General features: G+C 33.9%; 2 protein-coding genes across 2 annotated transcripts in view; both read left to right on the top strand.

The window, feature by feature from the left end:
• Positions 1-14814, top strand: part of LOC116848316 (facilitated trehalose transporter Tret1-2 homolog) — a 21942-nt gene extending 7128 nt beyond the window's left edge. Inside the window, exons 3-7 of the mRNA XM_032824255.1 lie at positions 7449-7644; positions 7883-8054; positions 8714-8986; positions 9764-10072; positions 11602-14814. Of these exons, the coding sequence (XP_032680146.1) occupies positions 7449-7644; positions 7883-8054; positions 8714-8986; positions 9764-10072; positions 11602-12030 (1379 nt within the window). The 3' untranslated portion in view covers positions 12031-14814. The remainder of the gene's footprint in view (positions 1-7448; positions 7645-7882; positions 8055-8713; positions 8987-9763; positions 10073-11601) is intronic.
• A 2270-nt stretch (positions 14815-17084) lies between these two features.
• Positions 17085-17873, top strand: part of LOC116848337 — a 26443-nt gene continuing 25654 nt past the window's right edge. The window contains 1 exon segment of the mRNA XM_032824293.1: positions 17085-17361. Coding sequence (XP_032680184.1) covers positions 17199-17361 — 163 coding nt within the window. The 5' untranslated portion in view covers positions 17085-17198.

The following is a 17873-nucleotide window of genomic DNA, read 5'->3' as shown; positions in this document are numbered from 1 at the left end:
GAGAGAGAGAGAGAGAGAGAGAGAGAGAGAGAGAGAGAGAGAGAGAGAGAGAGAGAAAGAGAGAGAGATCGAGCGAGCATCCTTGACCGAAGAGAAAACAGACGTTCTCTCATCTCGTGGCCCGACTAATTATTTATTTATTTTCGTATTTTTTGTATTCCTTTTCGTTGCCTATTCTATGTGCAAAATGTCAGTGCCATATGAAATACTCATAAGGAACTCATTAATTAGAGATCTAGGTGTGTTTTCCTGCTCTGATCTTTTTACTTTTAATGTTCATATACGGATAATAGTTGCTCGTGCTTGGGTTTATTTTTAAGTATTCCAAATTCTTTCACAGTCCTTTTTATTCTTAAATTTTTACTGCTCACTTGCACATCAACACTGTAGCAACAACAACAATAATAATAATATGAGCGCCGTTGTAGGATGATCAGTATATCTTGATTGAGCGTGTGCAACATCATTTTTTTAGACATGTTAGTTATTGCTGTGAACTTATGTCGATCCCTTGCCATTATTTAATTTTAAAGGATCTTGGCTTATTAATTCTTGAAAGTGGCAGAATCCTATCCGATTTATTTTTCTTTCACAACATTATCAGTGGAAGCATTGATTCTACTGACATTCTCTTTTGGGCTTTCATGTTTCTGTGAGGTGTCTCAGTGGTCCGATATTTCATGTAAATTATCACACAATTATCACTTATGGGATATTTAATCCTATTAATATACTGTTTACTCGGTAATGTTTTCGTGTGTAAGGTTGATTTTTTTAATAAGTCTCATAAGGTATTTATAAACAAAGTAATTAAGTTGCTTTTTAATGTTTGTGACTAAATTTTTGGTACTTTATCTTTGCGTTTCTTATACTTTCTGTACTAAAAAGAATTGTTCCCATTTATATGAATGAAATACTAATAATACTGATAACAACTTTTGCAAATCACGATTAATAAGGTTACTAACAAAAAATTTACATACATTTATCTGTTTACATTGCTTCTCCGCGCGTAAAAAATCGCATTTTGGAAGATGTTTTTTCCGGTTCCTCTTTGCGATTAAAGTGCGATGAATCACGCTTGATTATTCAAATTCTCGCGTATGACGACTCTTGCTCGTCAACCGAAATACAGATTAGTCCTGATTAGTTCCGTTATAATGATTCGCGAGAAATCAAAATGCGCAAAGGCAAAGAGAAAGAGATCGAGCGAGTATCCTTGAACGGAGAGAGAACAGACCTTCTCTCGTTCTCGTGGCCCGACTAATTATTTATTTATACGAGAATCAACGAGCAATCTTGTTCGCTCGTAGTAAGCACGAGTCGACGACCAATATTCATAGCGTCGTCTACTTGTTTCCACGTGACATCAATCTCCGTAAACGAGAGAGGCGGATACTTCCACGTACGTGATATATTACTCGCTGGAATATGTATGCCGCACCGCGATATTGTATTACAATCTGTCAACGTGGTAAATGAATATCTATTCATGCGAAGCGTAACGTATCCACCTCCTAGACTTTCCGTCCTCGGTTCATTTTCAATTCATTTTATCAATTTGCAATGCCTGATACAATAATTTGGCGTAGTATTATTTCATATATTCGAAGCTTCGCAACTTCGGTATAATTCGACTTTTGAAGTTGAAATTTGAAGCTTTGAATAATCTGACTACGAAACATTGAATCCTCAATTAGAGTTCGAAAATTTAAAATATCAAAAAACTCTTAATGAAATTCATTTTGGGCAGTGTTTCGTAAACTCTTTCGAGTTTTCGAAGTTCCGAATATTTAGATGTGAAAGTAGTATTTAGATTTGAATGTTCGAAAATCAAAATTTATGATCGTCATGTGTGTGAATACACACTTTGAAATTTCGTTATTTGAATGCTTTAAATATAATCATATGCTTACACGGAAAAAAAAGATTTGCTAATATATGGACAATTTTTAGTTGTCCATATATTAGCAAATCTTTTTTTTCCGTGTATAAATTATAATTTATAGTCCTGACAAAAGCCTCTCACTTGAGCCCTCCAAGTGACATTTTATTGTTATTTGTATAAACAAAATTCTTAAATTTCATAATTATTAATCGCGATTTGTTATATCATTGTTTATTCTCATCACTCATTTATTTATTATCAATCTGAGCATCTCTTATTGACCTTGCATAAATACCATTGGCCACTTTAATCCGAGCATCCTATACATTCTGTCGATCGTCAGCAAAATGTTCAGAAAGTAAAGAAAGAGAAAGGACTCCGGAACTTCTCTCTTTGACTGTGCTCGTAAGATAATTCTTCGTGACAAAAGGCGTTTTCTTTCAGGCTAAAGATGAACTCCAAAAAAATGAAAAGTTTTAACACAAACGCTCTACTTATATCCTCCTGTTAGCGTAATTCTCGTGAGAGAATTACGCTCGGCTGTCCGTCGCCTCACGGTAAGTCGCGGAAAGGGTGAGGTGATGAGTCCGCGACTTTTGCGTCGTTGAAAGACTCTGCTTCTATTTTGATCGTTTCTATAACAAGCAACAACTATAATTTTACAGTAGAAAGTCAAACGTGCATAATATTTTAAAATAGATATATAGAAATATAGAAATATAGATATACAGATATATAGAAATTTCGATCACAATTTCTATATGGTTCAAGATTACAAAATAAGACGTTGTAATTTTTACATTACTTTCTCCGTGTCCTACTATTACTTGTACATAAATATCACTCTGATAAAGTATTATTTTAAACCATCTGGTCCAAATGTATACAATTTGCGTAGACATTCTCCCACTTATTGCCTATTATCAATATATTTTTATTAATTGTAAGAATACACTGAGCAAGAATTTAATAAAGTTTATTTAATAGTAGAAACAATTTTTACGATATATGGATTGATTCTCTTTTTAGAAAATGAGCAAGAATTTAATAAAGTTTATTTAATAGTAGAAGCAATTTTTACGATATATGGGTTAATTCTCTTCGTTACATAATATGGAATATTACATATGGAAAGAATTAATTGAATAGTTTTTGTCCTATTTCTTCTATTCTGCCCTATTTCTATACTTTCTCTTCTGTTTTCGTTTAGTAAGTGCGTTCAGATTTAGTATATGTAATCTGGTCGACGCGTGGGGCATGCTAGTTTTATCACGACTTTAAAACGGAATCGTGTTTATCACATATACCATGATTCATTGTATCCACGTTCTTTCTCTCCTTTTGGTAATTTTTACAGAGTTTTTTTCTTCTCTTTATCAGTGACCGATTTTATAAATGCAAGCGCAATTTTATTGACTTTCCTTTGTATTCCATCTCTTTATCACGATTATGTGATAGATAACACTCTGGGTTGTCACAGCATTTTTATTTTCGACTGTATCGCGACAATCTGGACTTTTCCGGGTAATTAGATATCCGTAGCGACGCCTCCCGTCGTTAACTATCCACTACGTTATCCTATCATGCGTCGTCTTAATTTTTAATTCGTCGCAAAAAACACACGCGTTCTCCCACTATTTCGATGTCGAACGCAGTTCAATGTTACGTAGCGCGCGCGCTCACGTCAATATTTGTCAACTGGATGTGGTGCAATGTCAATTCGCACGGTTTTGCAACGTCAATGACGTTAACGGTATTTATAATCGTGTGTGAAAATACGCGCTATAATGCTGAGCTTAGCATCTGTACACGGACATATTAATATTTATGCAACAATATCCGAAACATGCGTAATCGTCGTTACACATAACTTATAAAACTATTCTTCGCCGCAATATTCTTCTCTACATACTCGATTTTAATCATCTTATGGATGAAATTTGCTTTATTATCCGAAACAGTATATCATTTGCAAGAAACTTCATTCTATCTAGTAACACATTGCTTAACTTTATTCATTCATGATGGAGGATATTAATATAAAATTTCGAAAGGCTAAAAAATTTACTTTGTTACTACTAAATTAGTTTCTTTTTCTCACGTTTTAGCTGTAATATTATTCCAATTTTAATACTTTAGAAGAATTTTATTAATTTTAGACGAATTTTCCAATTCTTAAGATAAATATTTAAAAAGATCACATGTATAACATATTTGAAGCCACCTAGACGCGGTCAATTCGTTATTGTATTCTATGAATGACCAGTTTCATTTAATTTGAATTAGAAATGCATAGATGTTATATTAGAATAAATGATGAGTATACGGGATGTCTGAGTATTGATGACAAGTCCGTTATATGAAAGTAAAACTCATCAAACTGAATACAAAATTTTCGCACTACTTCATAAACAACCAGGTAAAATTTTTAGTTACAGTTACAAAAGAAAATTAAGAATAATAACGTACGATACGGTAAATGACGGCTGTCATCAATCAAGAATACGGGAAATATCATCATTGCTGCTTTGGAGTTCCGACCAACGCTCTTCGATGTGCGACGCGAGAGAGATGCTCTTGACGTCGCGAAGTGCGCTCACGGCGGTCGATTTAATTCCATTTCACTTCTTATCGCACTTATTGCGGACTATTTTGTCATCAGCTCCGTATATTTCTGTCGACGCGATAATCCGTCACGCGTAACTTTGCGCGCGTGTGAATGCGGACCAACAAAGGAGGCGGATTGTCACGTACAGGAAAAAGAAGGTGAATTATAATTTCTTGAGGCGGTGGATAATAGCCTGAATGAAAGCCGACGAGTGGAAATCCAACAGATGAAATGTATTATCCGATCGATGTTGGGTCAACGTCTTCTTCCGTCTCTGATTGACGCGACAGCGTTGTCGCTCGTACTATCTCATTTAAGAGGGCAAAGATGCACTGCTCAAGGCCATAAAAAGAAATTTTTTTCTGTTACATTTTGCTTTCCATATCGATAATTTTATTTTGAAACACGCGCAAGATCACGTGTTATCTCGCTTAAGAATAATTTATTTTCTTTTTATCGTAGTTTTTTTACATAATCATGCATAAATACTGCGACGGATTAAATAAGTAGATATATAAAGTTGGTCAACGAGAATTATCTATTTTCGACGATGGGAAATTTTTATAGTCGAAAATGAAGTGGCGGTGACCCTTAAGTCACTTTCTTTTATACGTTCGTAGTATTTCTTGTCGTAAGATCACAGAACTGATTGTGGAATGCTTTTTTAAATTAACATTGCTGCACAATACAAATAAATATTAATATTATTTAAAATATCTAATAACACGCAAACATTTAGAGATATATTACGCATACATATAATCGGAATTACTATATTTATAAAAATGTTATGCATGTTTAACTTTTTACTACAAAATTATAGTAATTACTTGAATATTTTCTTATATTATATATTTAGTAGATTCAGTCAAATTCTATAGTAATGTTCTATTAGTTTTCGAGTCTTTTTCTAGAAAGTAGTTTTCTATAATATTTTCTATAGTAATTTACACTACAATGTCAGTGTAGCTTTACAAAAAATATAAAAAATATAATTTTAATATAATTTTTGCTATGCTATTTTTGCTATTTTTGTGTATACATTGGAAAAAACTACAATTATTTATTAAAACATATCACGTATGCGAAAAATAAATATAATAAAGAGAAAAACGAAAATTAAATATAGTAAACATAATAAAGAACAAAAAGAAATAGAAAAAAAATTTGATCCATTTGTTACGCATTCTTTAGGTTCTATCGTTCAAGTTCTATCTGTGGTTCATGCTGTAAACGTATATTGAATATCAACATCAATAAATTTACCTGAAGCAAATAAGTGCAACTTGATGTCTATAATATCTAATTTTTAACCAAATCAAGAGCAAAAAATATTTATATCTTCATACACGTTTCTCGCCTAGCACTTAGCATTACATATAATGAGTTTTATAAGAAATGCAACAACTTTTTCAGCACTTTCCGTCAGAGTGCTTTAGAAGAAATAAGCTCTTATTTCATATTATCTGTGCCTACTCCGTAGTTGGTGCCTTTACACGTATACACAGATCAGTGAATCTGTGCGAGTGCTTATCTGTGTATCTGTGTAATAATACTCTACACAGATTTATTGCGCTGCTAAATATATCGTCGTCGCTTGATGCAATACGTGCGATCAATCGATGAAAAGTTATTGAACGCAGCGTAATTAGTAAAGCGACGATGCTTGACACAGCGTGAAAATGGGTCAAAAGGAAATGAGCAGGCGACAATGCTGATTAGACTTGAGGAAAGGCGGATTTATCTGTAGCGAGGATTGTTGACCTCGTGATGTGCTAATTATGGATACTGATTTCAGATCGTTCGCATTGCGAACAAAAGTGCTTCAATTCACAATTGAATATATATAATTCGATGTTGTTCGACACTATTACCTTAGAGATAGAGGATAAATGAGGTGAAATATAACCAAATATATTCCCTAATATATATTCCCTAATTGGTCAGTCAGATCGAGCCTGCTGCATACGTGTCGCGCGAGAGCTTTCGAAAATTTGCTGCTTGAATAATCGCGAGTCAATTAAGTACCGCGTATAATTTATGGAAATCTAGGACAGTGTCAGGTAATCAAAGACGACGGTTAATATAATTTGCAACGAACTGATCGACCTGTCCTTCCGTACGACCGGCTTATCGTTGTCAAACTGTCTGCTGGTGACGTGCGGTGACGAAGAGATGGCCGGATGATTTTCTCACCTCGGAAATTGCAGAATAAAGATTCTCAGCGGTCCTGCGCTTGCCGTCATTAATGACAATTACGTTGATATAATGAAAATCCGTGTGATTTTATCTTCTCGATGCCACATGCACATGCCTCTTACAATTGTGTGATAACGCAACACACCGTCGGCAGCGCAACGGCAATCTGTCGCAGATTACGTAAACACGATAATGCCGAGGCGCACATTATCGCGTTGTAATAAACGCCTTGTTGGTTTTCCTCACTTTACTGTGTATACATTTATCGCAGATTCATTGCATTGCGCTTATATTTCGTTCTACGTCCGTATATTGCGCGTCGCTTCATGTAGAAACAGGATATAGGATATTATTATCGAGAAAACATACAGAGAATTTTTAGAAATTTAGAAATATCCCAACACACACAAATACACAACCTCAACAAAGACACTAAGTTAGAAATCAGCCTAATTTGGCAATTTATCCTTTCGGATCTATGAAATTCAAGAAATGTTCTACAAAGTTTTATAATCCCCCTCTCCTTTGCACCTCCTCTCTCCCCTAAAATTTACTTCCCTAATTTAATGTTACGTTAATAATGGAAAAAAATTAAATTCCATGATTGTTCTAATTGTAGATAATTACTGTTATGGTCGAACCTATATATTGCGCTTCTGTATTCTCTTTCATTGTTCCTTCATTATTACAATTTTAAGAATTTCAAGAATTCATATACACGCACATTATCTCCGTATTTCGACGTGATTACAGGCAATATATGTATCGTTGCGGTTGGAGCTATGCTAGGATGGACGAGTCCGGTTCTTCCTATGTTGGAAGATGATAAACGTTGGGTTGAAGGACCTTTGGATGGACCGATCAGTAAAGAACAGAGTTCTTGGGTAGGTTCTCTGGTGCCCGCTGGAACGATTTTCGGCAGCTTCATCGCGGGATTTCTCGGCGAGAAGTACATATTTATCATTACGATGATGTCTTAATTTTATTATTGCTCAATGCACTTCTTCGTTTTATTTTCTTCAGTTCGATAATCTAATCCTTGTTTTGATGCATGTATCTCAAGAAATAAATAAGATACAAAAATTCTTAAAAGAACACTTTGTTTCTTACCTTTTGTCAGTAAATGTAGAATTGTTGTATACAATGACGGAAATCGATTTCTCTTTATCTTCGACATTCATTCGCAGGTTTGGCCGCAAACGAACTTTGCTGTTCTCGTTGTTACCGTTTCTGATTGGATGGACGTTGGTTGCTACTGCGACCCAGATTGTACAACTGTACTTTGCTCGATTAATTTTTGGATTCGCTCTGGCTATCCCATTCACGGTCCTTCCTATGTACGTGGGCGAGATCGCTGAGGTAAGTTCTATACGTTGTATCCAGCATTAGGAAAGTTAATTTTCCTTTTTAAGCTAGGTTTAAAGTTAATGGAATATAAAATTAGTTAAGTTAAAAGTTACATAAACAAAAAATATAACTTATTTAAAACTAATTTACAAAAATTGAAAATAGGAGGCATAATCAAGAAAGGAAAACAAAGGGTCAATAAGAGAAAAATTACACTCTAAATTTCTTGGAGTGAGACTTCACTCCAAGGTAGTGAAAATTGCGCCAGTCGAAGTTAGAGCGAGAATTTCACTCCAAACGAGTGAAAACGCACTCCAAACGAGTGAGAACTCATTCCAAGCGAATAATTTTTTCACTCGTTTGGAGTGAGTTCTAACTCGTTTGGGGTGAAGTTCTCGCTCTAACTTCGACTGGCGCAATTTTCACTACTTTGGAGTAAAGTCTCACTCCAAGAAATTTAGCGGTCTTATTCTGATTTTTATCCAAATTTGGTTCTAAAAACCAGGAACTCTGCCTTTCAACCAAAACACGTTGCTTCATTATAACTAAAATTCATGTCAATACTTGCAAACATTTTTCACGGTGTGAAATGAAAACTCTGTTCCAACAGCTTTTCTGTAATTGCTAATTGATGATAACTATATATTATTGACAATTATTAAATCTTGCAGACTTCCATCAGAGGTGCATTGGGTTCCTTCCTTCAACTCTTCATCACGGTTGGTTTACTGTATTCTTATGCTATCGGGCCCTACGTTAGTTACACGGTATTTTGGATCATTTGTGCCATTTTACCTATACTCTTCTTCGCCTGCTTCATACTGATGCCGGAGTCTCCGTATTATCTCCTTAGCAAGGGTCGCAAGGAGGAGGCAATCGCGTCTTTGGCGAAGCTTCGAAGCAAGTCTGAAGCAGCAGTCCAGAAAGAGGCCGATGAAATTCAAGTAAGTGAGCCATAACAATTTCTGTTTGCTTCTTTGTTTGGAGAAAATACCCTAACCTAACCTAACAAAAAGTCAAGAAATTGCTGTTTAATTTTAAAACGTGAAAAACAGTGATTAATAAGAGATTTAACGAAAATCAATCAACAACTTAAAACACTGATTATGATATATAACATTCTCAAGTTAAAATTATAAAGATTCGAAAAGACCGGACTTATTTTCTCTTTTAACAAAAATCGTGATTTCTGTCGCGTGAGCGTGTTCGCGACTTCCGCGAGTAGATCTCGAGACTGGCTATTTGAATAACAAGGTAATCGTCAATATTATCTGCGCCGCGAGCACGTGCGCGATCATGGTTAACGCATGCTCAAACACATATATTGTCCGCCAGGTCACGTTGGATAAGCGAGGTCGCGGCTAAGGCCGTTCTTTGATCCTAAACGATAGTTTCGCGGTTCGCGAAGGACAATCACGACTGATTAAGCAAACATTGTTACTTCCTAAATACAGAGGTCACCCAAAACTGTTGAATGTTTACTTTCAATGTGTACACAGCGAATGCCAGACGAAGAGAAATGATTGTTGTTTCAGCACTAAAAAATATAAAATTACAATTTTATGTGCAAGCACACTATGATTTTTCGGAAAATTATTTCCTTTTCCCAATTTTGAGATTTTCATTTTTACAATGTACATCCACTCAATGATTTCATGGCATCCTGTGCACATTGTTAAACTTCAATTGTCGCTGCTAAATAAATCTCGTTTTTTTTCCAGGCTATAATCGAGGAAGCATTCAGGGATCAAGCCAGTCTCTCCGACTTATTCAAGGTGAAGGCTAATCGCAAGGCCTTGATTTATACCTGCGCCTTAGCTTCTTTCCAACAGTTGACCGGCATCAACTTCGTGCTGTTTTACATGCAAAACATCTTCATCAGCGCCAATAGCTCCGTCCCAACGGATCAAGCACCGATTATTATTGGTGTAGTACAAATGTTGGCGTCAGGGGTGACGCCTGTGGTCGTCGACAGGTTAGGCAGAAGGATGCTCCTTGTCTTGTCCGGCATCGGAGAGACGGTCAGCTTGGTAAGCGATCTTCCCCAGACAGCACAAACTTCTAATGGACGTCGTAAGAACATCCTATGCCTTTTAGGCACTTTAAAAGATTTTTGAGATGTATTTTAGAAATTTATGCTGTTTGAGCCTATTTTTTCAAAATAGTTGTATTAATTGTTGCCGAATGTATTTCGCTCCCGAATTCAAAGGCATGTGTTTTCTACTCGTCAACAAATTCATAGAGAGTTTCAGGGGGACAATTTATATGATACGATTAATTCTTAAATTTATAACTTAATTTAATCTTGAAATATATTTAAGAAAACATCTTCGAATCTTCAAAATTTGAGAAGAAGAGACTGCAGAAAATTACACTTCAGGACCTCTATCCATTTTTGTCCATCTGTTCAATTCTACAAGAAACTTTTCTTAACATTGTTGTAGCGGATTATTACGAAGACGATAGTGATTATTGCTCGCTATTGGCTCATTTTCATATCGCTCTCGCCGATTATGCATATCAGTTCATTAAACGCATTCCACAGCGACACACTCACGGCCGACGTATCTAATTACACGCCCGTTGTACATCTAAGCCATTTAAGAGTTGTTACTTTTATCGCGGATCTCACTATCGAGGACAAGACGTGTAGTTCAATTAGTCGACGTTACTCCGGCTCGGGGTAGCCTCTTGGATTTTGTATGATCCTCGGGCTGAGCGGAGATAAATGCGATTGAACGCGAAAATTCACCACTCTCGGAAGTATTTGATGTAGAAAATGTAACAAGTGCATCATGGAATGCATGTTGCTTGCGAAATGAGAAGGAAGGTCGGGCATCGTACACGATGCCCGATATGCATGGCGATGAAGTGCGGCGATCGTTATTGCATCGTATGATGCGATCCGGTGCACATGCAATGAGAGGCACGTCCACGTGATTCCGTATACACGATTACGTAAATGGACTTCGAATTCGCGGCAAGGAACGAAGGCGCTCGCGATAAAACGGCATCGACTAGTGAATCCATCGGTTTTGCACGAACTCTGTCATAACGAAACCAGTATGTAGGGAACAAGCGAATAAAATTGTAATCTTTGCGCTCACAGAACTTGGCTTAACACGAGATTCAATATTTCTGAGAGAAGAGATTTCAGAACACTTGAATTTTCAATAATGCGACACGTTTGTTAAATAATCTATAAGAGGGCATGAGCTCCGTTTTTACATACACATTATGTAAACATATTTTATCATTTTCTCAAGTATCTTAACCACGAGTATAATTTGCTTCAGATTTCTAAACAAATCAACTATGACTCTTACAGAAAAGTATCATTCGTAATTACTAAAGAAAACAGTAGTGATTAATCACTATTAAACTCACGATATTTAATGAATTTATTTTCAGCAATGCAATCGGCAATGCAATATGCAGAATGCAATCGAGTCAAGTAAAATTTTATTAAAAAAATCAAACTATTGGAATTTTTCGACTCACCGGACTGATGTCACATTATAAAGTCCTTTAACTTAAGTTTATTCATTTTGCTTCGTAGTGTGCCCTGGGCTTCTATTTCTACCTGAAGGAAGTGCAGCAAGCGGACGATGTAGTGGCGCAGATATCCTGGTTACCAGTAGTCGCACTCGTCATCTTCATCTCCACTTACAGTGTGGGTTGGGGTCCTCTTCCGTGGGCCGTGATGGGGGAGATGTTTGCCTCTAATGTCAAGGCTAAAGCTTCTGGCGTGACAGTGTCCGTCTGCTGGTTCTTAGCCTTCATCATCACCAAATTTTCCAGTAATATCATCGAGGCGTTCGGCAACTACACGACTTTCTGGCTGTTCGGTGCATTCTGTATCGCCAGTATTCTCTTCACCGTACTTCTACTGCCAGAGACGAAGGGCAAGAGCCTTCAAGAGATACAAGATGAGCTCAACGGCGTGACTCCAACGATTACGGATTTGGAGAATGACTCGAAAAAGTGAAGAAGCAGCATTCGCAATCAATTACCTCAATGAATAGTGTGCGCAAAGTGAATCGAAATGAATGAAGATATGAATGAAATGAATGAGTGAAGATATGAAATAGGTAACGGGTTTGGTGAATTCATGTGCCTATCGTTCTACTGCCAAATTTACAGAGACAATGGTCAGAAACGGAGACATCCCTTAAACCTATGCGATATTATCAAATCGTTTTTAACAAATCACACGGAAGAAAAGACACTGTTCGTTTTTTTCTCTTGTGGGACCAGACAAAGCTTCGCTTATACATAGAACAGAAAGATCTCTGTAGAAGATTTTTATCCGATAAACTGTTCTTAATTGTGTCAATTAAGTTTTAAACCAGTTGAATGTTCAAACAAATGTTTTTGATTGCGATAACAGAAACATAGGTTACGGACCATTAAACGCTGCAAATGTTTTTGAAGCGTTTGAAGAAAAGTCATGATTGATCCATGTGGCGCTTCAAAGCACTTGCAGTCTCTAATGGATCTCATCCATCATTTCTTGTCGCTGAATTTTTATCTGGTTCTATTCTATTTATTCAGTTTCAATTCTATTCTATTCACTATTCTATTCCATTCATTAGTTTCACGAACTAAGATTGTTTTCCGCGTATATAAACGAAAGTTATGGTCACATCATAACTCATCCATAAATATATTCGCGTTAACAGTTCAGTAAGTTTCATTTTATCTGTGAACATTTACCTGTTTTGTATTAAGCGAGCAAAGAAATTTGCGAAATATGCCAGTGATGTCCCCTTCAATAGTGTTTTCACATGAGTTCCTGTTTTGTTTGTGATTTGAAAAAACATTGCGGTGTGTATATATAACTGTTGATAATCATAGTTAATAAGTCTAAATCATCATATCACTTTCATTCTTGTAGTATCGTATTCTCCGGTTATAAACTCAGCATGAAACGAAAAGCCACAAAGGATTATTTTCGCGGCAAATTCCTCGTTTACGGGCAAGAGACTAGTCATTTTTCTTTTCTTTTCCTATACATTCGTATTATAAATAGAAACATTAATGACTGTGTCAGAAATATTGTAATTTGTAAGAATATTTACAAACGGCCCATACAAGAGAAGCTTGCAATAACATTACAGGAATGTTGCAACATTGCAAGTTGCAATGTATTATATTGTAGAGATTACGGAGACATAAAATTGCAGCATTTTACTGAAATTTTAAAACAACAAAACATTTTTGCGGAAATATTATAAAAATAATTAAAACTCTAATGCTCTAATTTATATATTTATGATGTGTCTGCATTACTTTTATTTACGGCAGGATCGTAAAAGTTAGCATAAATGTCGTTTTATATTTCTCTGTCTCTTTCTCAGGCCTCCTAGCGCTTGAATGGACCGCGTTGTCTATTTATTTGAGTCGATTCGATGCTACAAATGTTTCGAAGTATCAAATAAAGCAACAGGATTGACCTAGCCGTCGTTCCAAAGCACTTGCAGCGCTAAACTTTTCTCTATATTGACTACGTCCATAGCGCACTTTGATGTATTTGTACACGCACTTATACTGTTTCAATATTTAAAAACGCTTGTACGTTGCACAAAATTCACGCAGAGGTAAAGATTTTTTTAGATTTAATATTTCTACTTTGTTTGACTTTGGTTTGTTTAATTAAAATATGATATTCTTATACGAAATATTATTTTTAAAATAAAAACTGTTATTTCGTTGAAGAAAACCATATTATGTGATGAAAAGTATTATTATTTAAAATAATATTTTTCAAAAGTTCTTTGAGACTTAATAATTCAATTTATTTGATTTAGATATCTTAGAATTTTAATTGCAATGTTTCTGAAATTTTAATATTGCCGCAATCTTGCAACAACGTTGCAGAAACATTTCACAACTTCCATACAATGTTACAATGTTTCAGTGTGACATCTCTGCAATGTTTTTGCGACATTTTTGTGCTGTATAAAAACTAATGACGCGTGGTATACATATCATCGAAATTTTCATCATTGTGCCAATTATCGAATTTATGTAGTTTAGAGATCTTCGAGGAACTTTCGTTGCTGCCATTGATTGCTGTCGTCAATATATTAAATCGTATACAATGTGGCATATAACTTTCTAATATTTTTCGTACACAATACGACTCGTTGCGACTACAATTTTGGCGATAAGAAATAATATTTAAGTACGGTATTATTAGTGCACTCTTATTTTTGTTCTTCCTGAAGTTATCTTATTACAAATACTAAATAGTATTTTAATATTATATCTAATTTTTAAGTATGCGTGTGCTTACTGCACTTTTATCTTCTCTAATAGATTCAAGGAATTGAAGTTATTGTATTACTGTATAATTATCGTTCAATTCAAAATTATTGAAAATTCCAAAGCAATGCGTAATTAAAAAAAATGTTTATTACTTATTGTTTTGTGCATCCGTCCTTATAATGATGGATACAAAGCACGATAAAATTATATAAGGTTTAGACTAGAATTTCAATCTAAAACAATATGAGTCAATAAGATGATAATTGATTTGCATTGAATTTAGACTGAAAATAATATAATTTTATTGTTTTATATTCATCGTTTTAAGCAGGGATATTATATTGCTCCCGGGATATAATTGTATAAATAGTATAAATTTTGACGTATACAAGCGCTGGACGCACAAATTCATTAATGGGTAAATATTTTATACAACAATTTAATCTTGTATACACATTTTACAGTATACCTGAAGACATTAATTAAAGGAAGTTTGAAACAATTTCATGTAACTCAGTTACACGAAAACTGCTTACAAATAGCTGTTACAAATAGCTGCAATGAATAAATAATGAGAATCAATAGTTTCTTATATTATAAAAGATATAAGTTTTATATAAATGTTAAATATTATTATACAAAAATTACAGGCGATGTCACACGATGACGTTACATTATCCTATGACCAGTGGCGTAGCCAGAAAAAAATTTCGGGGGGGAGGCTGTACTTTTTATTTTTGACAAACAAAAAAGGTCATTCGAAAAAATTTTTCTCACACTTAGCGTAATCCAGAAAATTAATTTCGGGGGGGGGGGGGTTGCAACCCCCTCAGCCCCCTTGGCTACGCCACTGCCTAAGACAAATCAAATGTTCTCAATTTTGTAATTATTGTATTTTATACGTATTTATCTACAGAAGAAACGCATAATTTTGTACATAATTATTAATAAAATATAAACAAAATTATATTTTAAATAATTATTTATTATGTCATGTCTATTACAACTTTATAATGTTATGTAAGAGAGGTAAGTAAGGTGAGAATATGTAACAGAATATTTATATGAAAATCAAGGTTAATATCTTAAACAATTAATGCAATCCGTTAATAACTGAAATAAACATGAGCATTATGGTCCTAACTGGTCACCAAACGAATCTTATGTCAGTGCCAGCTTGTTTAGAGTATTAAGAGAAGCTGCTTTGTTTTTGTCGCATTATGTTTCACAAGGTAAGATTTAAAGATATTTTTTTGTCATAAGCGATACATTTAATATATTATAGTGTTCGATTAATAGAAAAAACGGCTAAAAAAAATATATGGGGTACTACTCTTTTTATATTTTAATAAAATATTTAAAATATTTGAACTTATTATTGGCGAATATATGTGCTATCAATCAATTAGAATGTCTGCCTTAATATTCGTAAAATTTTCAAAATGATAAGATTTTTTGTTATGATAACATTTTTTGTTATTCACATTTTTCTAAAGAGAGAGAAAAATTTTCATTGTTTGAACAAAAAGTTGAAAAACAATGTGAACTATCTTTGTAATTTCAGAGTAACGTACAATTTAAAAAATAAAAAACACATTTATCATAATATGTATCGATAAAAATCGTATTCACAAACATCTTGCTATCTTATCTTTAGAAGTACTATCTAAAGAAGTCGATATCTCACACACATAGAACAATTTTTGGACTAGCTTGATAATAGCTAATTTTTTTATTGATATATAAAAGAAGATCATGTTATATAGACGACAGATTCTTTCTTCAACCTGATTTTTTATCGATACTTGACTTCGAGTTTTGTTTGAAGAAACAAATAACAAATTAGTCAATTGGCGAATTTAATTAGATTTTTTTCTGTTTTTGATACTATTTGATTATTTTATGATATTTTTCTAAATATTCTATATCGAAGAGTACATATTTAAACTGTTTTTTTGATAGTAACATGATTTAGATATTTCTAACTACACTGATTTAGATATTTCTTTATGCTCACTGTATTTCTTTATAATATTTACAAAAACTTTATAATATCTAAAAAAATAATATCTAAAAACTCCAAATATATAAAAAATCTCCTGTAAAAGAAGTAATAATTGTGTCTATGAAACAACTACTTTATATATATTTTCGAACTCAAGCTGTTTACAAAAAAACTTAAGATTTAATATGAAAATAATCAAGATCTAGATTGAGAAACATATTTATCAACATGATTGACGTATGTTCGTATATTGACAAATAACATGCTAAAACAAAACGTCTAAAGTTGACGTTTATATAAAACTAATATACAATGAATGATGTATAAATATAATATTACATATCATAATATAGTATTAGATATGTCCCAAGTGAGTATGTAGTAGCTGTAAGTGCATGTAAGGACATTTATATATGACAAAAACGTTCCGTAATCTGGCATTTTCATACTGTTAATTATACTATCAATTTGTTCGTAACAATCATGCAATAGCTTGAACGGTTCCTCCCCTACCATCTTAATGCATGCTCTTGCTTTCTTTCTTTTATTCAATATTCTAAAATTAATATTTCGATGATTTTCGCAAATATCGTAAAACAGTATAAGACTTGTATGTTCATTTCAATCTGTTCTACGCTCTCACGAGGTGACACAAATGTTTTTAGACATGTTGCGAGATAAACGATCTCCAACAAATAATAAGAGGTTCAGATACGTAGTTATCAGTCAACTTTATAGACGTCACATTCATAAAAATTCAATGTTGTGTCCATAGTTTAGACAGAATTGTTCATGAGCTTGTACGTTACACTCTATTCCGTTAAGAGACGCGCAGTTATAAATAACCAAAACACTATTGCCGTTTATTGTCGGCTCTAAAAATGATTGTTACTGTACTTTTATTGTTTATTATTACAGTAATTATTGCGTTTGGTTATGACTATTACGTGCATCGTTCAAGAGTCGGACGACTGATCGATAAATTACCCGGACCGAAGACAATTCCGATTGGTGGTAATGTATTGCAAATGCAAAGTTCACCAGGTAAATTAAAGTCCTCGATATGTGTGTTTATCATTAATCATAAAATATATAAAATAAAATTTTATATATATTACAATATATATAGAATGGAATGTCTGTGTGTCTCTGTATGTTTCCCATACACTCTTAAATTGTTTAACTGATTTAGATTAAATTTTGTTATTACTTATTCTTTAAAGAGAATCCTACAGAAAAATATATACCCATAGATACAAATATAACTATTACACAACACAAATATAATTATTATATAACATATAACTTATAATATAACACGAAACTACCAATGATAATTACACAGCGCTGTGATGTACTTTACGCATGCACTTGAAATTATAGCGGAAGAAAGGATCACACAGAATAAAACACAAATATTCATAAAAATTCATCCAGTATAAAAAATGTGTCCCTCAAAGAGTTAAGTTACTGTAAATCGTCTCAATGAAGTTAGTCTACCACTTTTTAAATAATCCAAATTTAATAGTTGTGTTGAATTGTGCTAGATTGATATT

Source organism: Odontomachus brunneus, unplaced genomic scaffold (genome assembly GCF_010583005.1).
Source record: "Odontomachus brunneus isolate Ranch 3 - 2012 unplaced genomic scaffold, Obru_v1 Obru_scaffold_093, whole genome shotgun sequence".
Lineage (NCBI taxonomy): Eukaryota > Metazoa > Arthropoda > Insecta > Hymenoptera > Formicidae > Odontomachus > Odontomachus brunneus.
Note: the sequence above shows the minus strand (reverse complement) of the source record. Positions and strands in the feature narration are given on the sequence as shown.